The 26,637-nt window shown below is 60.3% G+C and overlaps 2 protein-coding genes and 2 non-coding genes across 8 annotated transcripts; all 4 read right to left on the reverse strand.

The window, feature by feature from the left end:
* Nucleotides 1-620: 620 nt before the first annotated feature.
* On the reverse strand, nt 621-702 carry TRNAS-CGA (transfer RNA serine (anticodon CGA)). Its single transcript has one exon. It is a non-coding gene; the product is annotated as a tRNA-Ser (tRNA).
* A 473-nt stretch (nt 703-1,175) lies between these two features.
* Nucleotides 1,176-1,249, reverse strand: TRNAT-AGU (transfer RNA threonine (anticodon AGU)). The gene has a single exon. It is a non-coding gene; the product is annotated as a tRNA-Thr (tRNA).
* A 554-nt stretch (nt 1,250-1,803) lies between these two features.
* On the reverse strand, nt 1,804-16,764 carry PER1 (period circadian regulator 1). 5 transcript variants are annotated; one of them, XM_045797317.2, is made up of 23 exons: nt 16,686-16,764; nt 10,972-11,391; nt 10,760-10,858; nt 10,511-10,665; nt 10,295-10,416; nt 10,002-10,203; nt 9,797-9,848; nt 9,520-9,662; nt 9,060-9,138; nt 8,876-8,982; nt 8,550-8,703; nt 8,353-8,461; nt 8,136-8,267; nt 7,810-7,915; nt 7,530-7,701; nt 7,312-7,442; nt 6,938-7,114; nt 6,094-6,336; nt 4,575-5,185; nt 3,932-4,118; nt 3,543-3,732; nt 3,074-3,224; nt 1,805-2,693 (listed from the first exon to the last, which is right to left on the reverse strand). In XM_045797317.2, the coding sequence occupies exons 2-23, from the start codon at nt 11,244-11,246 to the stop codon at nt 2,418-2,420; spliced, it is 3,873 nt and encodes a 1,290-aa protein (XP_045653273.1). In that variant the 5' UTR covers nt 11,247-11,391; nt 16,686-16,764; the 3' UTR covers nt 1,805-2,417. The 5 variants fall into 5 exon arrangements, with proteins under 5 accessions (XP_087723712.1, XP_045653273.1, XP_045653272.1 ...); XM_045797316.2 differs by lacking the exon at nt 16,686-16,764 and adding an exon at nt 12,880-15,093; XM_045797315.2 differs by lacking the exon at nt 16,686-16,764 and adding an exon at nt 12,771-15,093.
* Nucleotides 16,765-18,467: 1,703 nt separating this feature from the next.
* VAMP2 (vesicle associated membrane protein 2) lies at nt 18,468-22,284 on the reverse strand. Its single transcript, XM_045797314.2, has 5 exons — nt 22,163-22,284; nt 21,543-21,663; nt 20,902-21,060; nt 20,752-20,803; nt 18,468-20,161 (listed from the first exon to the last, which is right to left on the reverse strand). Coding segments are annotated over exons 1-5 (351 nt in total). The 5' UTR covers nt 22,165-22,284; the 3' UTR covers nt 18,468-20,144.
* Between the last annotated feature and the right edge of the window lie 4,353 nt (nt 22,285-26,637).

Genomic DNA, 26,637 nt, shown 5'->3' on the forward strand with positions numbered 1-26,637 from the left:
GGAAGAGAGGAACAGAGAGACGGAGTGGGAGCCGAAGTGGGGCGGCGTGGTCTCAGGATAGCTTCTATTGTCCTGTTTGGTACTGGAAGGAGAGCAACGTTCTTGGGCCCCTGTGGGCCGGGCGGAATGGGAGATCTAGTAAGTGCAGGGGTTGGCCTTAGTTAGGTGGAAAGTTCGTCTACACCATTGAGGGAAAGGAGAAGCATGTAACCACAGACAGGTAGGCAGGCAGGTGCGATTACGGATATCGATGGGGAAATCGCTCCAGAATGGAAGAAGGGACTCGTGGCTTGGGGTGAAAGAACGGATGACACGGTCTTATGGGAGACTTGCAGGGGGGAGGGATAAGGAGGATGTCAGACGACTGCCGAATAGCACGGAGAAGCCACCCGGATTTGGTGAAGAATTCAAATTAGTAGTTAAGTGACTTTTACATGACACACCCGTCGGAGGAGGTGCAGAAAGGAGCGTAAGGGCCGCAAGGGGGCGCTCGCGCGCTGGTCGCGGGTGGCGGAGGCCCGGAGAATAAATGCGGTATCTTTCCCAAGGGAAGGAAGCACTAGGAAAACAAATGGCTTTCTCCTCCAAGGGCAGTAACGCGCTGTTCCCAAAAGTACACACGCTGTGAGCAGGATTCGAACCTGCGCGGGGAGACCCCATTGGATTTCGAGTCCAACGCCTTAACCACTCGGCCATCACAGCCGCGTGCGGCTTCGGGCCTGCGCCACTATAGCTGCCTATCAACGGGCCCGCCTCCCGCCGGCCCCGCCCCTCCGTCTCGGGATGTCTGTGCGCGTGCGCCCCGCCCGGGGCTCCCGAGCCGCGCCTCCCCCTGCAGCAGTCCGCGGCCCTGCGGAAGCCGCGGTCTTCCCGCTCTCTCTCCCCGCCCACGACTCAGTACAGCCCCCAACAAAATGAGCCCGAGCCCGAGCCCGAGCCCAAGCCCAGGGTTCCCCATCCTCGAACGCAACGGAAGCCCGCATCCCCCCCGGTTCGTGAAAGCGAAGCGTGAGTCAGACTCTGACTTCCCACTAAAAGTGCGCGGGAGCGGAAGCTCAAGGTGGAATTGGCTGGGGAAGAATAAGAATCTTTCGGAAGGTGCCCCACGAACAGCCTTTGGGAAGATTGGAAGCGCGTTGCCCTTGCAGCAATAATATACCGCGTCCTGCGAGCCCAGGCACCGCTGGGATTCGAACCCAGGATCTCCTGTTTACTAGACAGGCGCTTTAACCAGCTAAGCCACGGCGCCGGCGGAAGGCGCCTTGCGTCTGGAGGTAGATCAGTGACTCACAGATGTCAGTAAACGAGAACCGTGGAACAAAGATCGCCGCGGGTCCTTCGTGACCTCGGTTCCAAGGCTTCCCTTCCCCTCCCAAGTCCGAAGCCGGAGACTTAACGCTCCGCCCCTCCCGTCCCACAACTCAGGGGGCCAATTCGACCACGAATGGGTGCGTGACCTCACGCCCCGCAGCCCCCGTGGACTGGGCCCTCTCCTACGTGGTGACAGGGTGACGGAGCAGCTAAACACCCCCGCCTGCTTCAGAGCGCCCGCAGGCTGGGCGGGCTCACCCGCCGCCCCCAGCCCTCCTTTCCACGACACACCCAGCTGAAGCAAGGTGACGGGGGCGCAGGGTCCGAGTTAGACGGAGACTGACAGGCTCGGCAAGGCCCTTCCGCCGGAAAGGGTGTGCGGAGCAGAGGGCTGGGGCTCCAGGAAGGGGTCGCTCACGCTCACTACAACCTCCCTGGAAGCGGGGCCACACCTCCCCCACAACGAGCTCCCTGCCAACCCCCAGATTTCATTCCACAAAGTCCTGGTGGGTTTTTTTTTCTTCTTTTGTATTAAAAAATAACAACAGACACAATATCAAAAACACAAATGCCATCGGTAGAGGGTACAGCTGAGAACACCTGGGTCCCACCTGAGGGGCAGCACCAGGGACTCCATGGTCCACCAACCTCCCCCACCCTGGAGCAGCTAGGGGTTGGACCGCTGGGTCCTGCTTGGGCCTCAGGCCCTCCCCCTCCCCTCTAGGGAGGAGGTGGGAGAGAGGGCTGTCTCCCCCAATAAATAAGTGCAGCCCCAACCCTCAGGGACCGGACTCGGGCTCAGCCGGGACTTGGACAGACCACTTGAGCAGCTGGTCAGCAACCTTGTCCAGGGGAAGGAAGGGCTCCTCACCAGAGGTGGGAAGTGAGCCTTCTCTGGGCTGGGCGGAGGAGTCCCCCGCTCTGTCCCCTCAGGAGCCGGAGGCAGCCCCTGGATCCTGGGCTGCTGATGGGGGGTCCCGCCCCCTACGTGGGAGAAGCTGGGGCAGTTTCCTATTGGTTGGTCCAGCCACATCTGAGTTCTGACAGGTGGAACGCGGGAGAAGAAAGCTTCTCATGCACTGCTGGAGGGGGCCCCCAAATGTGGTCTAGCTGGTGCCATTTTCCGTAGCAGGTAAGGTTGGACTGGATGAGCGCCCACCTTGTTCCTCTTCCTCCATGGCCAGGTCCTGAGAGCTGGAGACCCTGGCCCCAGCTTGAGCCTGGGCCTCTTCTGCGCCCTCGCCCTCACCCTCACCACCCCCGCCCCCACCCTCGCCTCCGCCCTCCTCCATAGGCTCCAGTCCCAGTCCATCCAGTTCCGAGAAGAGGGGGTCATCGGGGTGGCCGGGGTCTTGGGTGCTACTACCGCAATCCACACAGGCCTTGCAGGGAGAAAGGGCATAAGTGAGGCGAGGTCCTTCCTGCTAACCTGCCACCCCAGCTCCCCCTATCCCCCAGCCCAGGAGTGTTTCCCAAAATGTCCTCCCAAAGAAATACCCATTTACATAGATGCACGCTGGCCAACAAGATTGGAAAGCGTACTGTGCCCTGTATCTAGACCCCACTAGGACACAATCACAATGTCCATCACATAGGATTGGCCCAGAAAAGCTCTACAAAGACTCGTGTGGTTAAGTGCTATCCAACCCAGCAGCAAGCTTAGTGCAATTAACATCCTTCAGAATTAACCACCGAGGACAAGGAGGGGATCAGCCCGCAGCCTCGATCCTCTCTTCTCCCTCCCGGCCCAGACGCCTCTCACCATCACATCGAGGGCCCGAGGCAGCTGACCCTTCCGGACCCAGGAGTGCACAGCACCCAGTTCCCTGCGCTGGTCCTCTGAGAACCGAGGCTGCTGCTTCTGCATGGCCCGCAGCCGCTCCCGGTCCTGCTTCAGCACAGAGGCCATGTCCCTGCCCGGGGAAGGGGTTCAGAAGGCAGAGGCTGGGAGCCAGGGCCAGAGCCCAGGAGGCTGCCCTTCCCCCCACCCACGGCCTCCTGCTCCTCCTTCCTCTCAACCGGGGCTCCAAGGGGTCAGGTCTTCCAGACTAGGAAAGCTCGCTCCCGGCCTGGAAGGAACTGATGGTGGGTCTCCAAGGGGCAGTGGATAGGGCGGGAAGCGCCAGGACAGAGCCAGCCCCCGGAAAAGAAAACCCCAAGTTCGCTGGGAAGTGCGGGTGGACCAGCACACCTCCGACAGGGGGGCAGAGGGGGCCTCTGAGCTTCCTCACCTGGACGGCACCTGGTAGGTCATCATGACACGCTGGTCGGCGTTGGCCATGAGGAGCCAGATGGGGTCCTGGAGCACGTACTTAATGACTTGGTCCCCAGGCTCAGCCCTGGCCTGGGCAGCCCCGGCTTCGGCCTCGGAAGAGTCAATGCTGCCGAAGTACTTGCTCGTGTGGCTGCTCTGACTACTGCCTGTGAAACGGAGGGGCGGGGGCAGCCGCGAGAGTCAGGCCGGTGCCCCAGCCCCAGGGCCTCCCAAGCCCTCCCTCAAGGCCATGTTGCAGCTCACTGGGCCCAGACAGCTCAGCTAGGGCGGGGGCCTGGCCTCCCAAGGCCCCGGTCACTGTCCTAAGCTGGGCTGGAGGTGTTTGGGAGGCGGGGGAGCACTCACGTGTGATGCTGGCTGAGGTGCTGCCTCCCTCGTGGGAGCCTGACCCAGACCCAGAGCCCAGGCCAGAGCCCAGGGAGCCTGAGGCAGCGGAGCCCGTGCCTGACCGAGAGTCCTCCTGAAGCAGCAACTCCAGCAGGTCGCTGGAGCCCGACAGCGCGTCCTGGTTGGAGGACTCAGTCACCTCCACCTGGAGGAGGCGGAGGGGGAGGGGAACAGGACCGGATTAAGGGATCAACCCCCAGGCTGCATTTCAACTGCTTCCACTGGCTGTGGGGACACACCCCACCCCAGTGGTCTCTGTTCCCACTCCATGACAGTGGGGCCGGGATGAGAGAGCAGAGAGCTGGCGAAGAGGAGGGCCGTGACGCTGGGCCCTTTCCAGGTGGCCGATGCGCTCTCAGAAGTTATTGGGATGTCCTCGCCACCTGTCAGACAGACAGGATTGTCCCCACTCCACAGATGAGGCAGCGGATTTCTGCCTCATTCAGAGATTCAGCTGGGGTCTCCCATCCCATGCCACCATCTTCTGGAGACCGAGACACCAGGCGGGCGCGGGACCGGGAGGAGCGCGAGGAAGAAGAGGAGGAAGGCAGAGGGGGGCTTCGTGGGGCTGGTAAAAGGATGCCCGGGGGTCACTGCTCACCAGTCTGGCCTCTGGCTCAGCGGCCTCCTCACTGGGAGGCGGGGGCCCAGCACTGCTCCCAGGGCCCCCTGCAACAGCACCCCCTTCAGCACGGGGGGGCTCCTCAAGCTGCAGGAGATTCAGCTGGAGTGGGGAGCTGCATCTCGAGTTGAATAGTGGAGAGTCCGGCCGATGGGGAGGGCTGGGGGGCGCTGGGGGCAGGGACGGGGAAGGGGAGTGGGAGGCGGGAGTTGGAGGCCCTTCGGCAGGGGTCTGGGCTACCCCATAGGGATAGCTGGATGGGCTGGGGAACAGATAGTTAGGGAGTACCAAGGCTACCATGGGGGTCACCAGCGGGGCAGGGAAAGCTGCAGGCGGCCCAGCTGTGGGGGCAGAGGGAAGAGGCTGGGGGCCTCCTCGTGGGGAGAACATTGGGAGAGGGTAGGACTGGACCACAGCTGGGAAGGGAGTAGTGGCTGGTGGGGGGGGCCAGGGGGCAGAGGGTGACACAGACGACGGGTGGGAGCCATAGCAGGGGGCTTCAGCCCGGGGGGTCTGGTGGTGGCGGGAGCGCTTGGCTCTGGATCGGCAGTGGTGTCGGCGACCAGGGGGTGTGGGGCCGTGGTGGCAGCCTGTGGGGAGAGACCAGCATTAGCGAGGGCCTCAACCTGGGGGTTAGCATCCCTGCCCCCCCACGCAGCTCTGCCACTCTGACCCTGGAGAGGGCAGAAGGCCGCGGAGAGAGCTGGGCCTCCGGGCCGCCCAGATCACGAGGGGACTCTGGGGCAGAGAGGGAACATTCAGGGAAGAACTACAGGACGCAGGGACAGGGGGATTTATTGCAAAAGGAGCCAGGAAAGGAAAAGTCACAGGTGGGGCGGAGCTGGGGGTGCACAGAAAGCAGAGGCACGGTGGTGGATGGGAGGAAGCAGGGTGGGTCCGCGGACGAAGGGGCAGGCGGCTCCGGTCCCTCTGCCAGACTCCCACTGCAACGCCAGCCTGGGCGCTCCTCCTGCCAGTTGAGGCCTCGCTCGGCCTAGCTCAAGCGACGAGGTGGGTGGGAAAGCCCAGTCCTGAGTCCTGCATCTGCCTGCAGGGATCCTCTCTCAGGCACCTGGAGGGCTGACGTCCTGCCCTTGAAGCCCCAACCCTGTGGGAGTTGGCCCCGCTGGCCTGGCCCGTGTGGGCCAGGGGTCTATAAAGGTTTCTTAACCGGCGACAACTGGGTCGGAAGCAGCCGTACTTGCGCCCCTGCCCCCAAGCTGGGCTTGAAACAGCTTACCTGGGGCAGAGCACTCCATCTGCCCGTCTCAGCGCCAGCCCCCCAGGCCGCCCTCCTCTGGCTGCAGCCCAGAACCCCAGCCCAGTGGGGAGAGGCTACCCGGGGGCCTGTCCCTATGCACGGCCCTGGTGGTGGAGGCCACGGCAGCCTGGGTCCCTGGAGCAGGAACATCTCCCTCAAGCACCCCCTGCCCCACCCCCGACAGTCTGGTCCTAGACTGGGCAGAGGACAAGGCTCCAGGACATCTGGGGTGGCTACCTCGCTCGCCAGGGGCCAGGGGGGCCGGGGAGGAGCCATCGAGCGCCCGCAGTCGGCTGAGGTCTCGGAAGCGGCTGAGGAAGGCCCGCTCCTCCTTCTGTGTGTGCAGGGACAGCACGGCCTTGGTCAGGCCCACTGGGCGGTAGGCATCTGGGGCTGGGTCGGGGGCTACCGTGGGGCTGGGGGCTGGGCTGGGGGCTGGGCCCGGAGCCAGGCCAGGCAGGTCCTCCATCATGATGATGTCTGAGAAAAGGGAGACAGGGGGGAAAGGTCATTGGAATCACCTCAGGGGTTCCCACAGCCACAGCACACCCTCCCCCTCCAGCAGCCCAGACAACGCCTGGCCCTGCCCCCTGGCCAAGCTTGGGCCCTGGGTGCATCTCCTGGCCTCGTCCCCACTAGGACTGGTTCTGGGTCCTCTTTTCCGTGCAAAGTGGTCCCCCGGGGTGACAGAGGATACCGAGTCCCCTCCAGTGACAGTACCCTAGGATGACCCCTCCAGGACTCTCCTCGGGAGGGAAGCTACCCCTTGCCCTCCCCTCACATGTTCTCCAGGACAATGCCCAAAGCCCCTTCAGGGGTTTTCAACAGTCCTCGCCCTCAGACACTCCGTGGTCAGACCCTTGGGCTTGAACCATCCACCCTAGGCCTTGTGTGCGAACAGACAGGAAGAACAGGAAAGACGAGACAGCAAAGGCTGGCGGGGGTGGACAGCAAGAGGCAGGAACCCCGAGCTGGGATGAAAGCCCCCTTCCTCCGCTCAGGGCCAGACAGGAAGGAAAAGGCAGGCAGGAGGGAGGTCTGGCTGGGGCACCAAGTGGAACCCCCCACTCCACGCCCATACCCGACTCCGGGGGCTTCTTGTCTCCCACATGGACGATGGTGGAGCTGAAGCTACACTGGCTGGTGACGGACACCACGCTCTCTGCCTTATTGGCCAGGGCGAGCGGGCTCAGGGTGCCTCCTACCACTGACTCCTTCTGTGGGGTGGCCCCCTCCCCAGACAGCACCGCCGATGGATCTGTGCAGAGAGATGGTGCCAGTTACCACCAGGAGGTCCTTGGAGGAAATGGGGTGGGGGGAACGAGTCTGCAAATCTGAAGGCTGGGAGGGGAACAGGGCAAAGTAAGGGGAGGGCCCCAAAGGCAGAAGCGTAGAGACGTGGGGCCAGTGGGCCAGGACGGGGCAGCAGGGGCAGGGCTCACGCGGGGGCTTTACCTTTCCTGGCCCCCAGAAGGACCGGGCCAGTCCTCTGCTTGTCGTCGTCGGAGGCCGAGGAGGTGGTGCAGGAGGAGGAGGACGCACACTTCCGCTTGGTCGTGCCGGGGACGTTGCAGCTTTCCAGGTACCTGGTGGGGACCAGCTGACATGAGAGCAGGGCCGGGGGTGCGGTGGGGCTGGGGCCCAAGGGGGCGAGGGTTCCAGGATGGCCGTACCTGAGGATGCCGTCCAGGCAGTTGATCTGCTGGTAGGAACAACCGGAGGCCTCTTTTCTCTCAGCCTCCTCAGGGGTCAAGGTGAGCGGGGCCTGGACAGGAGCAGGGACCGTTTCCAGTTCTGCGTCTGGAGACTGGCAGGAAAGGGTCTTGGCCTTGAATGTGCCTGTAGCTGGGCCAAGGAGAGAAAAAGGAAGAGATGAGCTCCTCTGGGTTGGGGCGAAAGTCAGGGGACTCACTCCTCAGGTCTCACTCCTCAGCCACACCCTCACCCACTGACCAGGGAGGCGGGGCCGGGGCGGAGGCCGGGCGCGGGACTCAATGAAAAGCTGCTGACCCTGATGCTTCACCAGATGCACGTCCTTACAGATCTGCTGGAACGTCACCTGTGGGGCAGAGCAGGTCAGCATTGCGGGCGTCTGGCCAGTGTCAGGGCCCAGGGCCCAGAGCAACGAGAGGTAGCAGTGGACAGGTGTGGAGGGCACGGAGTGTGGGAGAAGAAAAAGGCAGAGGAGTGGGGCTCAGACCCTCTGCACCTGCCCACGCCGATTCTGAGAGCACCAGGGGAAGCCAGACCAGGGGGCGAACTGGAAGATGGACACTCACCGGCGCAGGGGGCCCAGGCCCCTCGGCATCACCCCCGTTGCTGTCACTGGAGGAGCCAGGACTGAGGAGAGGGCCCGGGGAAGCGACAGGGCCCACTCCACAGAGCCCCGTGGGACTGGGGCTGTGCACGGGCTGAGGCAGGAGGAGGAATGGGTTAGATGTCTTAGCCCTGCTCCCCACTCCGCCTCATCGCCAAGCCCCACCCCTCCACAGTCACCTGTAACAGCAGCCGGTGTATCTGCTCCGAGAGCCCCTGGATGTCAGCGTCCAGAGCCAGAGCTGGGCCAGGGGCCGGCGGAGTAAACACGTCCTCGTTCAGAGGTGCCCTGCAGGGTGGGGAAGGGGAAGCTGAGACCTGTCCCCTCCTGCACAGACCCAGCCCACGAAGCCAGCTCTGGGGCAGGGCCCACTTACGTGCGTACTTTGTGGCGGCCCAAGACAAAGGCCACCTTGCGGCTCCAGGGGTGCACGAAGCCAGCCCAGCTGGTGTCCATGGTGACATACTCCCCATTCCGGGCACAGAAGCGGATAGGGGAGTGGTCAAAGGGCTGGCCGGCCAACTGCAGGACTGAAGGAGTGGAAAACGAGGGGAGGGTCAGCAGGAGGGAGAGCTGGGCAAAGCAGAGGGCCACCCCCTGGAGAGCCGAGAGACCAAGGCCCCAAGAGATACAACCACAAGCATAGCCGTGGGGAAGCCCCGCAGAGAGCCGAGAAGGGAGAGCAGGAAAAAGAGGACTCACTCTTCTTGTGGATGGCCAGCATGAGGGGCCGGTCCTCAGGATGCAGGAACAGGAGCACTGGGGCCCCCAGGAGATCCTGGGGCAGGTAGCCCAGCAGCGGCGCAGCCCTGAAAGGGGAGGTGGCATCAGAGTAGCCATGGCCTCGGCCCCGGCCACCCCATTTTCCCCCAGGTCCTGCGCTCACCTTTCGTCCACGTCTTGGAAGAGGCAGCTGGGTGTGTGCCGTGTGGTAAAGATTCTCTTGTCGGGGGGGATCCGGGGAGCTGAGGCACAGGAAGTGTGGCCATTGGATTTTATCCAGAGTGGTCCAGCTTCTCTGCCCCGCTTCTCGAGAGGGGCCCAAGCTGGCTGGCAATCCTCCCCATGGCTCTGCCCAGGGCCGTCTAGCCTACAGAGATGGTCTGGACCATTCTACCCCACACTGAGAACCAAAGCGTTCTCCTTTCCCCACTCCTAGCTCAGGGTGCTTATCCCATACTCCCTCTAAAAACGGGCTCAAACCTTTATCCTTTCAAGTACCTTCTCCGTTCCAAAATTCTGAAGAGCTGAGATATGCCTCCCAGACTCATGTCCTGCCTCTCCCCTAGCCTAGAGAAGTCACCCTCCTCCTACCCCCTCGCAGGCCAAACCCGTTGCCTACACACCTTCGTAACCCGAGTGGATGCGCTCTGCGATGAGAAGGCAGCACGGCTGTGCTGGGGCTCCATCGGAGACCCGGATCTTGGTCACGTATGGCGTGAGGCGGAATGGCTGGTACCGAGGCCCTGAATCCCGGTCAGGACCTCCTCTAGCAAGGGAGACAGAGGCATTAGTGACTCAGTAGACAGCCACGCACCCTTCAACTCAAGGTCAAGACCCACACAGCAAAGAGGCGGGGGAGGGGAAGGTGGGAGGGGGTCTGCTCCCACTTCCCCCACCTACCTGATACGGCAGAAAACAGCCTTCTCCTGGGTGAAGTCCTTGACGCCTGAACCTGAAACAGACCAAAGAGGCACTAAGAACAGCCCCCCACCTCACCCTGGGCTAAAAAGAACCCGGTGAGGAAAAGCTGGGGTCCCCTGGTCCCTCACAGCAGCAGCTTCCTGGGACTGCTTGTCCCTCCCCCTCAAGCACTCGGGGACCTCACCTGCTGAGGTCCCAGCGCCCCAGGTGGGCAGGCGAGACGGGGCAGTGGAACCATAGAAGATGCCCACATCCTGCGGAGCCAGCAGCTCCGAGAAGCGGGCGCCCCGGAACACATCCCGCTTGCAGCGCAGCAAGACACCCGCCTGCTCCGAAATGTAGACGATGCGGCCTGTCAGGAAGGAGACGGCCACGGAGAAGGTATCCTAGGCAGGAAAGCGGGGACAGAAGTCGATTCAGGAGCTGTGCCCGTAGGGGGTGGGGGTGCACGGGACGTGAGGCCGGGCTGCGGCTGACCTGGTTGCGCAGCGTATACTCGGACGTGATGTGCTCCAGCTCCTCCAGGGTGTAGGTGGACATGTCCATGGCACAAGGCTCACCCTCCTCCAGGCTCCACTGCTGGTAGTACTCCTGGTTGGCTGCAGGGTGAAGGGAGCGAGGTATCTGGTGAGGAGACTGCCCCACCGCCGCAGCCCAGGACCTGGCCGTGCCGTCCCCGTCAATGCCACTCACCCTGCACCTGCTTGACACAGGCCAGAGCGTACTGGAGCGTGGCCAGGGTCCCAGAGCGGCCCTTGCCCCGGCGCTCGGGCGGCAGCCGAAGCTTGAGCTCCCGCAGAGCCGTCATGAGTTCCTTCTGGGTCCTCGCCCGGGCTGACTGTTCACTGCTGCAGGGTCCACAGGGAGGGAGGGGTAGAGCCATGAGCCCCACATCGTGGCCCGGGCCCCCAGCCTTCTCCTCTGGCCCTCAACCTCACCAACCTGCAGCCGCTGGTAGACGGGTTGTCCTGCTCCGAGCTGGCACTCAGGAGGCTGTAGGCAATGGAACTGCTAGGTGGCGACAGACTCTGAGAGTTCGTGCTAGGGGAGAAGCAACAGGCCCAAGGTGAGAAAGTGGCCAAGAGCAGGGGCCTGGACTCTAGCCAGCCTGCTCCTAAGACTACTCCCGGGCCCTGCAACACATGCATACACACCTCTTGCTGCTCTCAGTGGTCTCCAGCAGGGCTGAGTCCTTGCCGTTGCCAGAGGACGAGCTATGGGAGCTCCGCTGAGATGCGCCGCGGGACTCAGGCCCATTGGATTCATTGCCGCTGGAGCCATTGCTGTTGGCATCTGTGTCATCAGCCAGGCCAGGACCAGGGCAAGACCGGTGCTGAGGAGGCCCAGGGGATGGGGCCCCTCCAGGGCAAAAGGATTCCCCCGGCCCGGGGTCCCCTCCCCCATCAGCCCCTTCTAGGGGGCCACTCATGTCTGGGCCATGGGGAGGACAGGGGGAAAACAGAGAAGGCGGAGAGGCCACCACGAGCGCACACGGGGGCCGGGTGGCCTGGCTGGGGGAGTGAGGTGGGAGATCCAAGCCTCTGAGGATTGAGAAGTTCGATCACAGGCAGTACCTGGGCAAGGAGACCAAAGAAGGAGGACTTGGAGAAGGGTGAGCTGTTAACTTTACAGCACCTGCCGGCTTCACTCAGACATCCCCTGTCTGACCCCACGCCCCTAGGACCCAGGCTTCCGACGGGGATCCTGGGCAAGTTCTGTTTCCTATCCCGGTAGAGGGATTGCAGGTGGGAAGGGGCCTCTCTCGGACCTTCCTCCACGTCCCCTGCCAGCGTGGCCTGGGAAAACAGACTGAGTAGTCCACGAGAACCAAAGCCCGGACGCTTCCCATCCCCAAATTCCCATCAGGCCCCCACTCTGCCCGGGACTCCAAGGCCTCGGAGCAGGGGGTATGCCAGTCGCCGCCTATATTTAGGCCTTCGGGCTAATTTTATCTGGGGGCGGTGCCACCCCCGCTGCACATGCGCATGGACATGCGCGGCCCCACCACGCGCTTCCGCCGCCGCCGCGGTCGCCAGGGAAACCGACGTCAGCAGCTGAGCTCAGCGGTTGCTGGAGGGACCACAGGAGGCCGGGAGGGGCGACCCCTCCCCCATTTCCCGACGGAGCCGGGGATCGACCCACTCCCACACTGGCGGGCGCGGCCGCGGGTCGCCCACCTCTAATACACCCTCAGGCCCTGGAGGGCCCGGTGGCCATATGAAGAAGGGCGGCCCAACGGGATTCCAGAAGCCGGCCTTGCTCCCCAGGGCAAAACACAACCGCCACCGCCCTCCGCGCGAAAGCTGGATCGCCTGGATCCCAGTCGTTCTGGTCAAGACGATACAGCCGGTCCTTCTCTGACCCCTGCGCCCTCTCCCGACCCCCAGGTCCCAAGCCGGCACCTGCCATTGTCAGGGACTCGGGAATCCTCTCTCCTCAGTCCTCTACTTTTCTAGATCCCACCCCACCCCCATCCGAAGCGGACACACTCAGCTGTGAGCAAGGGACACACAACCGCCAGCGGATAGTTCTTCTCCTACTCCTCGTCCAACCACACCCCCAACCCCCGGAGCATTTTCGGAGCGCCAGTAGAAAAAGGAAGGCTGTGGCCAACAGCAGGAACTAGCGCCGGGAACGGGATGTTCCAGCCTGAACCAGGCTTACATCACGGCCGGCGCGGGGCCAGGGATTGGAGGGGGGAGCGCGGGGAGCGCGGAAAGCCCGAAAGGGTCCTGGTGCCGGGGCAAAAGCAGGGACCCCCGCGTGACAAGAAAGGCGGCGGGGGCATGACTGCCGAGGGTGGGGCGTGGGGCCGGGGTAGCTGGGAGGAGAGGTCAAGGCTGGAGGTAAGGTAAGCGGATCAGGAGTGCGGACAGCCGGTGCAGGGTTGCGAGCAACACCTATGTTCCCCACGGCAGCGAGGGGGTGGACAGCGGCAAGGAAGGCGCATTACCGGTGTGCCGTCTGAGCGCCAGGGCCGAGAGCAGCGCCTCAGGCTGGAAGTGGCGGCGGTCCGACTTGGGGCGGGAGATCGGTCCCCGGGTGGCCCTGGAGATGCCTACCTGGCCGCGCGAGCGCCCTCCGGCCGCCTGCCCGCCGCCGTTGCAGCCCTCAGCCGAGTGGAAGCTTCGCGGGGCCAGGAGGCGGGTTGCATAATGCCAGGCACTGCCCCTCATTGGACTCCTGCCGGCGGAGCCGCAGGCCCCGCCCCCGATTGGCTGGGGATCCCGTCCCGGCGCCTGATTGGCTACTGGCCCCTACTGAGGTCAGGGCTGTGTCACACACACGGGCGCACGTGGACCTGGGTGCTGGCGCTGGGCTGAAGAGCCCCAGACGCCACCACACAACCAACAGGCGAGGACTCCTTGCACAGTGAATAATGGGAGGGCGGGGAGGGGAAATAGCCTGCCCTTCTTCAGGGAAGAATGCATGGGCCACGGTAGGTGCTTACGAGGGGTCTACTTCCTGGACTGTCCAGCCCTACAGAACAGGACACCAAGGCCTTGCCAGAGGTGGGGGAAAGGAATGCAGACCCTGGAGGCTGGGCCAGGCTGGGCGAGATGGCTGGTCCCTGGGAGGACGGGGGCACCCAGAAACCCAGCCTGGCCTCTCCTGGGTTCCTCTCCCCAGCTTCGTCATCACAATAAAGCCATTTTATCCAGGCCCTTCCTCTGACACTTCAAATCCTGTGGACAGCCAGGAGGATGGCAATTGAGGGTCCCCGCGTGACAGGGGGTGGAGTGCAGGGGAGAATGCAAACAACAGAAGGGGCAGCCAGGGCCAGTAAGGGCTGTGAAGGGAAACAATGCCAGGTGCTTCTGTACCCAATCAGAGAAAAGGTCTCCGGGCAGCCTACGTGGTGACTAGTGCTGCTTCAGTCCTGAAGATGCAGCCACCCACAGCTAGGGCTGCCCCAAAAGTGGGGGGCCAGGAAGCCAGGACTACAGGAGGAGCAAAGAGGGTGGCTGAGGGAAGAGACCAACTGGGACCCCGGAGAGACACAGGTGGGGCCACAAGGGCTTCAGATCCCCAGCCTTAGGACAAAAGAAAGCAGAGGACCTCATCTGTCACCTCACTCTTTTCCCCAGTCCCCGGGACAGAACCTGACACGCCGTGGGTGATCAATAAATATGGTGATTTTGCGGTTAAAAAGGATAGAGAAGGGAGGGGAAGGGGCCTCAGCAATGGAGAAGGTGCCAGAAATTATGCTTTTTGTAAAGGGAAAAACACTGAGTCCTACCTGGGGGAGATAAAGGGCCAGGCTGAGCTGGGGGGAACATGCAGTGACACAGACCCCTCTATCCAAGAACGCCATGAGTAGTTCCTCTCAGGGCTCCCCATTAACGTGGGTGGCCCCCAAGCTGATGCTGACATAATCAGCTGTGGGTGCACTCCCTCACTGTCACGTGGCCTAAGCTTTCCTTAACAATGGTGTTCCCCGTGGAGGGGCCAGGGGGAGGGCTCTGTGGAAAAGCTGGGGCACAGGGATGTCATAAAATAACCCAGAAAAAACCGAAGCAAGAAAACACAGGAAACAAAGGATTCAGGAGCCTGGATTCTCAGTCGCGTCTCCTTGGAAATGCCCCCCAACTCAGATTGTGGCCCCGTCCCCCGTCTCATTTTCAGACCCCTCTCCTCTGGAAACAGGGTTTTTCTTCCTCCCTGTTCTCCTCTGGGGTCTAGGTGTAATCTCCGCTGACACAGGCAGTCCGTGCTCTCCCACCCCCACCTCCAGGTCTGTCTTCTGCATAGACAAAGGGGTCGAGCGCTCCGGGGCCCCCACCTGCTCTCAAGGCCCCGGCTGTCCTGCCTCATAGTCCCCACAGTAACCAGGCCCTGCTGCCGTCAATGGAGGCGAGGGGGCGGGAGGGAGCGGTGACGTCAAAGCGGAGGAAGAGGGCGGAGCAAGGCAGCCGGGGAATGTGGGACAGGGAGGCTGGAGAGGCAGCGGTTTGGGAGGCGGCCAGCCTGAGAGGGCGGCGGCCAGCGCACTTGGGAACATCATGTACTCTTGGCTGGTGGCCCAGGACATGCACCCAGCCTGGGCGCCTCCCCCCACCAAAGACAGCAGTCCTGTCCCAAAGCCACGGATTCCTGGAGAGAGGATTAGGAGGAAGGGGTCCCCCGCCCCCGCCCCTGGCTCTCTTCTCCAGACTCGCATTCGCCCTCCCCTCGGCCTGTTCCTGCGGCTCCTGGCACTGGCTTCCCCCCTCTCCCAAACTGTACACATCTGCTGGCCCAATCCCAAAGAGCTGGGGCGGGGACGCTGGAGGCCCAGGTTCTGCGAGAGAACACGCACCTTTGCTCCTTCCCAGAGGCCCCCTCGGAGCTGGAATCTCTTGTTACTATGGCAGCAGAGAGAGGGAGGAGGGGCAGGCAGAAGAATGGGTGTAGGATGAGGAAATCGAACTGGGACAGAGCAAGAGGCCCAGCCCGGGGCCTGGATCCTGGGAGAGGGATGAAAGGGTGAATGAGGGTTTGGGCTGTTGCCTAACGACCAAAAGGCCCAGGAAGAGGGAAATGAGGAGGGAGTCACCAAAACTTGCTGAAAAACTTGAGAATGTGAGAATAGTTCCCAACCACAGCATTCCTGTCCCTGTTGTTTTGACATCCTATAACCATTTTATTTTATTTTTTAGCTAAAAGGAAAACAAAACAAAAAACAATAAACCATGACCCAGGCATTGCGCTAAGCACCACATATATATTATCTTATTTAATCCCCAGAACAACTCTGGGAGATAGGTATTACCCCCATTCCACAGAACCAACTAAGGCTCAGAAGTTACTAAATTTGCCTCACAACGTGTATTCGGCTCTTAACAAGTGGAGCCCAGGATTCAAATCTGAGTTCTGATCATGGCTTGTCATTCTCGTGTCTTACCCTCCGGGCACCTGTGCGGAGATTCCCAGCACTGGGGGATCGGAACCTCTCAAATATCCAGCCGATTCTAAGTCTAGTGCCTGGAACACAGATCCATCCAGACCCTCCTCTCCCTGGGCCTGTTCTGACACCCAGTCGGCACTCCCCACATGCTGGCCACAATTCATCTCAGCCCCAATTTTCACATGCTTGCAAAGTCCTTGAGATCACCCCAGCAGCCACCAGCCTCAGGGAGTTCCTGGGGGCCTCACCTGCTCACTCTTCCACCGTACCCCGGGTCACTTTGCCACAGGCCCCGGTGTTTGTACAGAGAGCAGCGTCCTGGGGCTCGGGAAGACACGTGCACAGACAGTCCGCACAACCCTCCCAGGACAGTGGCTACTCCGCCTTTACTCCCAGGGATGACTTTGAGGCCCAAACCCTCCCCTAAACACGAGAAAGACATCCAGAGCCCGTGATGCGACGGGCTTGGGGTCACACACATCATCTCACCACCCGTTCTCGAATCACCACGTCAACCCTTTGGTACCCTCTCACCTGCCCTATCAGGGCCTCCCTCCAGCCTCAGAACCCGTGTCATTTTGTGCTTAAGGTGCCTACCCAAACAGTAGCCAAGCCCTGGAACGTCCCCCACCGGCTCTCAGGAACCCGGTCCCCACACCGCCCCGGGAGCAGGGGTCTCAGCTCCCAGGGAGCTAACGGCTTCCAAGCCCCACCCTCCCAGGACTCCCTGGGCCAGTCGGGGCGGGGGGGGGGGTGGGTCCAGGCACCTAGGGCAGCGAGGAATCTGTCAGTTGTCGGAGACTCCCGCCCTCGTCCCTCTGGGTCCCATTCCCCACGACCCTCAGAGCTCCCACCGCGGGGAATCTGGCATTCGCATGATGCCCCCACCCCACTCCACTAACACCGCCCCGGAGAGGACACACCACTCCGGAGAGGCGCACACCGGTCTCCGCTGGTCTCCGCCCACCCGCGAGCACTCACCCCCAGCGCGCACGCACAGGCCACAGCTTCTTCCCCAGCTGGAAGGCAGCGCCTGGAAGAGCTACCCCCCCAGGCCCGCCCACCCGCGGCGCGGCCACGCCCCTCAAGCTTATTGGCCCGGGGGACCCGACCCATGCCCCGCTCCGCGTGCGGCCGCCCGGCCCCCGGGCCGCCGCCATTGGCGCCGACGGCCACCGTCATCTTCTCATTGGCCAGTCTGCCCACCCGCAGTGACAGCTCCACGTGCGAGAGGGCCCGCCCCGGCACGTTGATTGGGAGTCTGGCCGAAAGGCACGCCCCCATCCACTTCGGAGGTTCTTATTGGCTGTGGCGCCGTCCTCCGACCTGCCCGGATCCGGGACGCAAAGGCGAGTCCAGCCCTCCAAAGTTTCTCATTGGCTGAGAGGTCTCGGAGCTGTAGAGGACACGTGCCGGCGGTCTCACGCGGCAACTTGTTTACCTGGAAGCTGGGGATTTTCCTTGACGACACTCTTACCGGGGACTGCGGAGTCTGCGCAGGCGCAGGGAGTGTGACCTGCACGCAGGCGCAGATATGAGCGGCAGTGGCGTTGGTTGGGGGAGCTTTGTGCCGAGACCTGGGCGAGCTGTCCTGGGCGTGACCAGAGCGCCCCCCCGCGCTGAGTCTCCGGCCCTGGGTCCCTAAAGCCCCGCGAAGCTGGAAGGGGCCGTCATAACGGTGGAGCGGTCTTCAGATCTCAGCGCCGCGTGATGAGGAGGAGGAGGAGGAGGAGGAGGAGGAAGATGATGGCTGCCTCGGGGTCGTTCTCTGTGGACCAAGCCAGGCGCTTCTCCCAAGCCCGGAGGCCGTCTCACTACTACTCCGCCCCACAAAGGAGACTGGGCTCCAGAGAGGTTACATAATCTGTCTGGATTAACACTCCAGCCAGTAATGAGGCCAAGATTTAAACCCAGGTCCCTGACACGATAAAGAGGGCGGGTGTGAGGGTTTGGAAACCCCCAGCAGATGAAGCGCGAAAACGCTGAGCACCGCGAGGAACGTAGTGAGCCCTCGGGAAATGGGGGACATTATCATGAGGATGGCGTACCTAATTGTAAGAATCACCTGGGCCCATTAGAACGTCTGTTTGCAAAAGCATCCTTGGCGGTTAGGGAAACAGTAACTAGGAGTCACCTCATGCTGCAGTCCGGGAAGTCAGGCTTCCAGAGCTCATCCAGCACATTGCTGCAGCATCTGGGGTCGGGGGTGCTAGGGGCTGCCACGTCAGGGACGTCATCAGCCTCAAGGCCAAGGGAGTTCAGCGTGGGGTCTAGAGTCACCAGTCCTACAATAGGGTCCAGGGCTAGCAAGCTAGTCTATGGCCAGGTCTCCCTGAGCAGATCTCCTCTGTATTTAACAACCTCTTCGGGATGCAGGCACTGTGAGAGGAACCCAGGGGAAGAGACGTTTCGCAGAAGTCGGCCATCGACTCCAGGCCTAGGAGTAAATGACCATGGGAGCGACTGCAGAGCATCTTGGAATTAAATCAAGGGTTGGAGAGGGATCCACCAAAGAGCAGGGGCATGCCTCCAGGCCCAAGCCTCAAGGTTCACCACGCTGACAAGGGATCAAGAACACTTCCTCTTTATCAGAGCCTGGCGCCTACCCGTGGCCACTTTGGGAATCACACTTTGCTCGGCCCAAGGTCAGGCCCTCAGGCAAAGCTCAGTCCATTCCAAATGCACCTTCCCAACTTTCCTGTTACAAGGCAGATCCTACACCCTTCCCACTGCTTAAGAAAAGGTCTTAGAACACACACCAGCTGGTTACTCATTACACATTTATTGTACATTTTCACAATCTGGATGCGTCACAGAATTGGGGGCATGGGGCGAGGGAAAGGGGGGCAGGGGACACTGGGATAATATGGGGGGGTCTAGAACACAGCTCCCCCACCCCCAGCATCTCTCCCTACCCTTTCACACCACAGCTTAGATCTCCCTGCTCCCCCTCCACACAGAAACCTTGAGTGTGGGGGGAAGAAAGAGTTTGGGGGGGTCCCCTCCAGCACGTTAAGGAACTGCACCCTCAGACCCCTAAAATTGTGCCATTTAAAAAGACATTAGACCCTTCCTCTTATCACTTCACCTAAGGAGAAGACAACTCTCTGGGCTCAACTGCCCTGGAGAGGGGCGAGAATCCCCATCTTCCAGCAAGTCCCATACACACATTGGCAGTGACTAGTACCCCCACCCTGAATTCAGGGGGGCAGTCAGAGGAGCTGGGCAGTGATGGGAGCAACACCCCCCCAAAATGGGGAGGGGAGTTTTCAGTCCAAACCCCAGCAAGGGTGGGGCCAGATTTCAGGCAGGAATTGGGGGGATTCTCTGCCCTGCCCCACTCCTCCCCAAGGCAGTGATGACCCCCCACACACTGGCAGCCATCTCTCCCAAAAGAGTCAGATTGTGGCCAACCCCCAAACTCTCCTGGTGGGAGGAGGAGGAGGCAGATCAGGCGGATGGGAGGGAGGGAGACCCCATGGGAATGTCGGTTGAGTGCCCCACATGAAAACTGGGGAGCAGGAATGTGGGGAGAGACTCCAAGTGGCAAAACTATTGGTCCATCGTGACACTGAACTCCAAGACACTTACACACCAGCTGGGGGGAGGGAGGGGTGGGGACAAGAGGTTTGGAAATGGGGATAGGGAGGCAAACCAGACTAGAGGGGCTAGGAGGGGGTGATTTTGGGGGCCAGAAGAGCCTGGCTCCCCAAAAGCCCAGGCTCCCACCACCTGCAAGTAATGTCATGCAAATGAAAGACTGATTACAAGGACCATGGGGACTAACTCCTCAGTAAAAAAGAAACATGGGTTGGAAGAATGAAGAGGGATGAACAAAAAAGGAGGAAACCAAAACGGATGTCAATATGTAAATGAATGCTAATTAACATGCTGGAAGCTCCCAGAAGACCTTGGGATTCTTAGGACCAAGTGGGGCCAGTCTCAGGGCCTCCCAAAGATGCAGAGAAGATGCACCATGGGAAGCCTGGACAGTTGCTTTTTGTTTTTTTGTTTTTGTTTTTTGTAGGGAGTGGAGGTACAGGGAAGGCTAGGGTGGGAGGAAGGATCAGCTAAATCCAAGGGAAGGAAGAGAGGAAGAGGGACTATTGCATAGCAGATGCAAATGAAGGGATTCAGGGCTGGTCAGGAAGAGAGGGAAGGGGAAGAAGGAAAAGAGAAGAGAGATGGGAACCTCAGGAAGGGGTGTTAAGGACAACCGGAAAAATCTTCTAGTAATAAAACTACAAACAGACCAAATATATATAATATTATATATGTATAAATAACAGCTGGCTATTTACAGGGGGGCACACACACAGGGACACATACACACGGATCCAGGGGAGGGGGGCTAGAAGATATGGCTGAGAGGTGGAGGAGCGGCTGGGGATGGGGTAGGGGGAGAGGCCCTTCTCTGGGCAGGGCAGGCTCCTCAGGGGTTTAAGAGCTGAAGTAAACTGTAGAGAGGGAAAGAGAAAGAAGAAGAGAGAGAGGGGAGAAAGAGAGAGAGAGAAAGCGTGTGTCAGGCCTGGCCCTGCTCCCATCCTCCCCACTCCCCAGCCCTCTCAGCCTTAGGTTCTTCATCTGTAAAGCAAGGGGCTGCACTGGTAGGTTTCAAGGTCTCTACAACTCCAAGGTATGGCCTTAGGGCCACAGACTCTTAATCCTCTGGGCAATCTGGGCCCACAAATTCTCAAACAGTACGGTGTTTGGCTTCCTAGCCATGTCTCAAGCCCCTGGGCCTTGCCTGCTCTCCCACTTCCCAATTCCAGGGTTCCCAGACTAGGTTTAGGCCCCAAAAGGATCCTCTAGGAGTAGTGGGGATCCACCAGCTTTCCTGTTTTCAAAAATCTTAACAAAAGTTGCCTAGAACCAGGCAAAGTGCAGGCTAAACAACAGCAAGGTTTGGGGCTCTAGATGAATCACAGCTGCATTGGTAGCTATATATGCTTTTTGCTGAATAGTAAAAACTAGGTTAATGACCTTCAAAACCCAGAAGGGGAAACCTCTCCGGAGAAAGGGCCCTAGCCACTGCTGCCCTACTCACCGATGATGATGATGAGGATGATGGCGCAAATCACTCCCAAGATGATCATCATCTGGGGGTGAGAGGGGGGGGTCAGTAACAGACCATGACACTCCCAGCCACCCCTCTGTCAGTTCTCACCCTAGCCCTCTGGCATGCCTCCGCCCCTACCTTGAGGTTTTTCCACCAGTATTTGCGCTTGAGCTTGGCTGCACTTGTTTCAAACTGGGAGGCCCCTGCCTGGAGTGCATCTGCACGGTCGTCCAGCTCTGACAGCTTCTGGTCCCGCTCCAGGACCTTGTCCACGTTCACCCTCATGATGTCCACCACCTGGGGGAGGGGCCCACGAGGCAGGGGGTGTGCCAAGGCCGCCTCAATGAGGGCACTCCTCAACCATGCACCCACAGAGGGAACATGCACCCCGATGTTGCCAGGCTAACATGCCAAGGACACACAGAGAACATGCCTAGCACACCTGGGAACATGCAAGGAGCACACATCAGGGGCATGCTGACAGCCAGACATGTCGGATGTCAGAGCAGCACCCTCTTATGTACCGAGCCTCAAGCAGCCTGTCCATCACCAGACCACACCTGCCCCGACTGAACCCGCCCCAGGCTACCAAGGCTGACTAACACCCCAGGGTCGGTACAAATGCAAGCCGAACAGGGAAAGGGCAGGGTATGTCTTTGTCGCCAAACTCAAAAACTCATCACCTCCCACCCAGAATGGGCCCCCCACCGGTTTGCCAACCCTCAGGGTCCTTCCCACTGCCTCGGACACCGGACACCTCCCCCCCCCCCCCGGCTCACCTCATCCACCTGGGCCTGGGTCTGCTGCAGTCTCCTGTTACTGGTGAGGTTTGGAGGGGGCGCAGGGGGGCCCCCCTCCCCAGCCGGGGCGGCAGGGGGGGCGGTGGCAGCGGTAGCCGACCTGAGGGGCAGGGACGTATTAAGACCCGAAGCCTGGAGCCACCGGCCCCGCGGCCAGGGCTCCGCCCATCCTCCGGTCCATCCATCCGTCCCTCCCTTTCTCCTTCCCCGGAGGAAGGCCACCCGATGGGAGCCCTGGACTCCGTCCGGCCCCGCTACCGCTTAGCTGCGTGACCTTGAGTCAGGCCCCCTCCCCCCTCCGGGCCTCAGTTTCCCCGCCCGTCAAACAAGGGCGACCTCAAAGACAGGGTCCGGGGTCGACCCAAAATGACAGGCAGCGGCGAGGCCACGGGCGGGCGGACGCGGGGTCCGCTCCCTCCCGCGGCCACCGCCCGCGCTGCCAGCCCGGGGACGCGGCGCTCTCCAGCTGCCCGCGCGCAGTCACGGGCGCCGGCCTGGGCTGGGGGCGCTGGCCGAACCCCCGGGCGCTCCCCGGACCGGCTCCCAAGGGCGGCGGCCGGTGCAGGCAGGCCCGGGGCAGGCGCGGGCGGCCGACTCACATGGCGGGGGCGGCGGGCGGGCGGACGACTCGGCAGCTGCGGCGGCGGCGGCGACAGCTCGCGCTGGCTCCGACTAGCGCTGGCTACCCGGGACGGGAAGATGGCGGCCGCACGTCACCCACATCCGGGCACTGCGGGCGGGGGCGGGGCGCGGCGGGCGGGGCGTCGGGAGCGGGGCGGTGGGGGCGGGGCGCGGCCGGCCAGGCGGTGGACCGCGAGGGCCCCGCCCCTGCCGCAGCTCCGTGAGCGCGGAGCCCTGGCGCTGCGGCTCCGCGTACCCTCCGCCGACCCGCCCCGTACCCTCACAGCCGCCCCACGCCTCTGCCCCCTGGCCCTGACTGCGCCCCTAAGCCCCGGGCCACGTCCTCCCGCACCCGCGAAACCCGTAAACCAGTCCGCACCCCAATTCCCCACCACCACCAAGGCCTCGGCCTGCGCGCGGGCCCCAACGCCGGCGACCATAAGGGTTTGCAGTGGTCTGGGGCAAGTGCAGGTCTCCGGGGCAATGCGGGTAGCTGGGACCCTGCTGGTGAGGTGGACCGAGCGAGCGGGAGCAGGTGCCCTGGGCCCGTCCAGCCAGTGGACCGCTCAGGGGAGGCCTGAGGCCCCCGCCCACTGAGTCGCGAGGTGTGAAGGAAGAGGCAGGCTCTTGCCCCCACCCCAAGCCAGTCACTGCCAAGTGTGCAAGCTGCCGCTCCTCACAACTGGGGCTCGGACAAGGGGTGCTTGACTGAGGTTGGGCAAGGTTAAGGCCGAGAGTGGAGGGCACGAGGCTATCCCGTGGGGCTGCTTCACATGGTGGCCGCAGACCGGCCAAAACCCAGCTCTGCCCCAGAGTTGGGTCAGCTCCCAGGCAACAGAAGGAGGGCTCAGCCTCTGACCCCAGGCTGCGACAGAGAGGGCCTTTGAGGGTTTTCTGCTTGGTGTTCTGTTTCTCTTTAGGGGGAAGACAGTAGGCAAGGGCTGCCCCTGCAGTACCCGGGTACAAGGTACTACTTTACGTGGGGATTAGTCTCATAGGTGTGACATTGTCTGGTTCCTGTCCTATCTCTGGACCCCACATACCTTACATTTGCAGGCGCTACATGTATGTTAAATGGCTTGATCTGGAACACGGTAGAGGAGACTATCCACGCCTCCCTCCATCCCTGACTGGTCTCTCCTTAGATCCTCTAAACAGCAGCTGCATACACTCTAGTCGGCTCATCCCCAGCAGGCCTGGCCCTTCTGAGAGAGAATGGGACCAGATGAGCTGCCGATCCTGTGCGGTGGGTCAAAGCAAGCCTCAAAAGTGAAGGAGGAGGTGTGTTAGGGGAGGCATCATGGTCCTGGGGCAGGGGTGCTCACTGCATCCCTGGAAGGGGAGCAGAGGGAGGCTGGTGGCCTTGATGCCAGCTTCTTCCCTCCCCCACGCAGGCTTCCCAGGGCCTCCAGTGTGAGAGCCTTCCCCCATGCAGCGCCCCACCCCCTCCCAGCAGAAGCCTAGGGACTGGCTCTGTCACCAGAGGTGTCATTTCCCAGCTGTCTGGGGGAGGTGAGTGAATAGGGTGTTGGGTGTGGGGACTCAGCAGATCTAAGATAAGATACTCTCAGCTCCCTCCCCCTCCAAGGAGCAGCCACTTCCCCGGTCCTTGTGCCCCGGCCCAGAAAGTCTGAGTGGGTCAGCCTCTGTGAAAAGGGAGAAAAGAACGGCTTGTCTGGGGGCCCAGATGGCACTGCGGGGTGCTAGCTTTTGCTTTTTGGTGCTGAGACTACTCTATTTTCTAGCCAGAGAACAAAGATGCCAAATTCCAGGCTTTTAAGTTCAAAAGCTGTAGTGTCTGGGTCTAAGTTGGGGAAGGAGGTAGAAACAGGAGGAGGCCCCACCCCCACCAGCCCTGCTACCCTGAGCTAGCTAGAGAGAAGCTAGTGGAGGACCAGACAAGATGTTAGACATTGTTTTTGGAGTGATTTTCATTTTTCCCCATGGCCAAGTCCAGAAGACATGGGAGGGACAGAACCCAGAATACGTCTGGGGAGTCAAGGCCACGGTGTGTGGCTTGGAAAGCTGGCACATCGCTTTTAGGTCCTAGGGGGCAGCCGCAGGAGGGTAGAAATAAGGACATGTCTGATCCATGGAGGTGGGAACCCAGGAGGATTTATCTCAGAGGGAGGACTCTCCCTACCAACCCCCTATGCGTCAGTGCTAAGGGACTCCCCAAATTTAGATCAATGGTGGAGGCAAGAGAAGGGAATGGTGTGGGATGACAGAGTTCACCTGGAAACGGATAAGGGAATGTTTTCTGCAAGCAGTAGAATGAAGACCCAAAATAGAAGTTGAACTAAAGAAAAGTAGAGTAATATCTTTACGGAGACAGTGGCTTCTATATTTGCCTGCTTCAGGGTTTGGCAGCCGAATCTCTGGGCCCCACTGCCAAGACTCATTCAAAAGATGTGGGAGGGGGCCCGAGGTCATTTCTAACAGGTTCCTCTGGTGACTCTGACATAGGCGGCCCAGGATAAAAACTTTAATAAACATTTTCTCTTATGTTGTCCTCTTCTAACAACAGCAGATTTAGACGTTGGAATGGAACGGGGCTGGGTCATTCCCACACTGACTCACAAACTCCTTCCATCCATGAGTCAAACAAGACCACATAGTGATTAATTTCAGAAACCTTGTGTTTCCCTCAATGCTTATAAGTACAAGGCCTTATAATTAGGAGCAAAAGGAACGAGCCCTTGGGAATGCCGCCTGGAACAGCAACCCAGGGGCTCACCCCACCTCTATCCCAATCAGCTATCAAGGCCTGTGATCCCTGTGACCTCTGCCTGAGCCCTCTAGTCCTGGAAGGCTTGGGGGCTGCCTGCCCAGCCCTGGGCTCCTGGAAGGAAAGGAAACTCCCAGGAGCCTACCTCAAGGTCTGGGCTTCACGGGGATTTCCACATGTGCTGCATTTTTTAATTACACACTAATATGACTATATTCTCCTTGTAAAAAATTAAAACATTAGGGGGCGCCTGGGTGGCACAGCGGTTAAGCGGTTAAGCGTCTGCCTTTGGATCAGGGCGTGATCCCGGTGTTCTGGGATCGAGCCCCACATCAGGCTCCTCCGCTATGAGCCTGCTTCTTCCTCTCCCACTCCCCCTGCTTGTGTTCCCTCTGTCGCTGGCTGTCTCTATCTCTGTCAAATAAATAAAATCTTAAAAAAAAAAATTAAAACATTAGACACAAAGCTGAGGTTCCCTTGGCCACCCCCCCAACTCATCTGTCTTTTTGTTCTATGCCCTGGAAGGTTTTGTGTACTCTCCTTTTTGGGTGTGGGGGGGAGGTTTTTGTGATATTTATTTTTTTCATTCCCCAAAATGCAATTTCTTTCTTAGCTCTCTGACAATAATAATTATATTTTTATTATTCAGCATTAGATTTTAAACTCGGTAATAGGTAACACAATCAAAAATCAGAATTCAAAGGTACACAAGAATGCACAGCCAAACCCTCTTTCTGAGCTGCTGCAGACCCCTATTCGACACAGCTGCTGTCTCCAGTCTTGTAAACCTTCCAGACTAGTTCATGCAGAGACAAAAAGACATAGACGCTTCCTTTTTCTTTTTAAAAACACAAATGCTCACAGACTATATGCATCAAAACCCCTTCCCTTTTTTTTTTTTTTTTTTAGCTTTCCAATTATAGGCTATTTTTTTTTCTTGTGCCCCCATCCCCACGCCGTATCTATCTCTGTCTCTTCCAGTTTGTTTTTATTTTTATTGTTTTTGAGAAAGAGAGAGTACCAGCGGGGGTGGGGGGAGGGTCAGAGTCTGAGGGAGACCTCCTTGTCCCTGCTCGAGGCTCTTTCTCAAGACCCAGAGATGACCTGAGTTGAAATCAAGAGTTGGACCCTTAACTGACTGAGCCACCCAGGTGGCCCCCTTTCAGTTTTGGGGGTTTTTTTAAATTGCTTTTTTAACACGTGGGAGGATTCTCTTTCTCATTTTGCAGGCCTTCCTCAAATGTCTGCTGGTCCTTGGCTTTAATTGGGAGCCACCAAGAGGCTGATTGGAAGATGTGTGTGTGTGATGGGGGAGCATTCATTGACCTTTGGCCTTCCTGCAGGACAGTGGAAGCCTTTTCATGGGGACTCCGAAATGTCAATTGATAGGTGGCAGGCTTTCTCTGGGACTGTTCAGTTTTTTGAGAGAAGCATCCTCCATTCTCCATCCCCACCCTCATTGTTTGTGGAGGGAGCAGAATCTGGAGCAGGCTGGGAGCTCCTGTTTGTAGCCTCAAGCCTCATGTCTACTGCTCTTGCTGTCCCCAAGTCCAAAGCCTCCCTGAAAATCGGGATGTGGGGGATGGTGTGTGCGACTCTGATGTGAGAGGTGAGGGAGCACCAAGGATCTCAACACTTTGAAATCTGGGCTCTCAGCCATCGCCTGGCTTCAGCCAGGCCTTGACTGGGGATCTGGTGACCTCCAGGATCTTCGGATGTCACGTC

Source organism: Ursus americanus, chromosome 14 (assembly GCF_024610735.1).
Source record: "Ursus americanus isolate L20-20 chromosome 14, mUrsAme1.1.p, whole genome shotgun sequence".
NCBI classification, from domain to species: Eukaryota; Metazoa; Chordata; class Mammalia; order Carnivora; family Ursidae; genus Ursus; species Ursus americanus.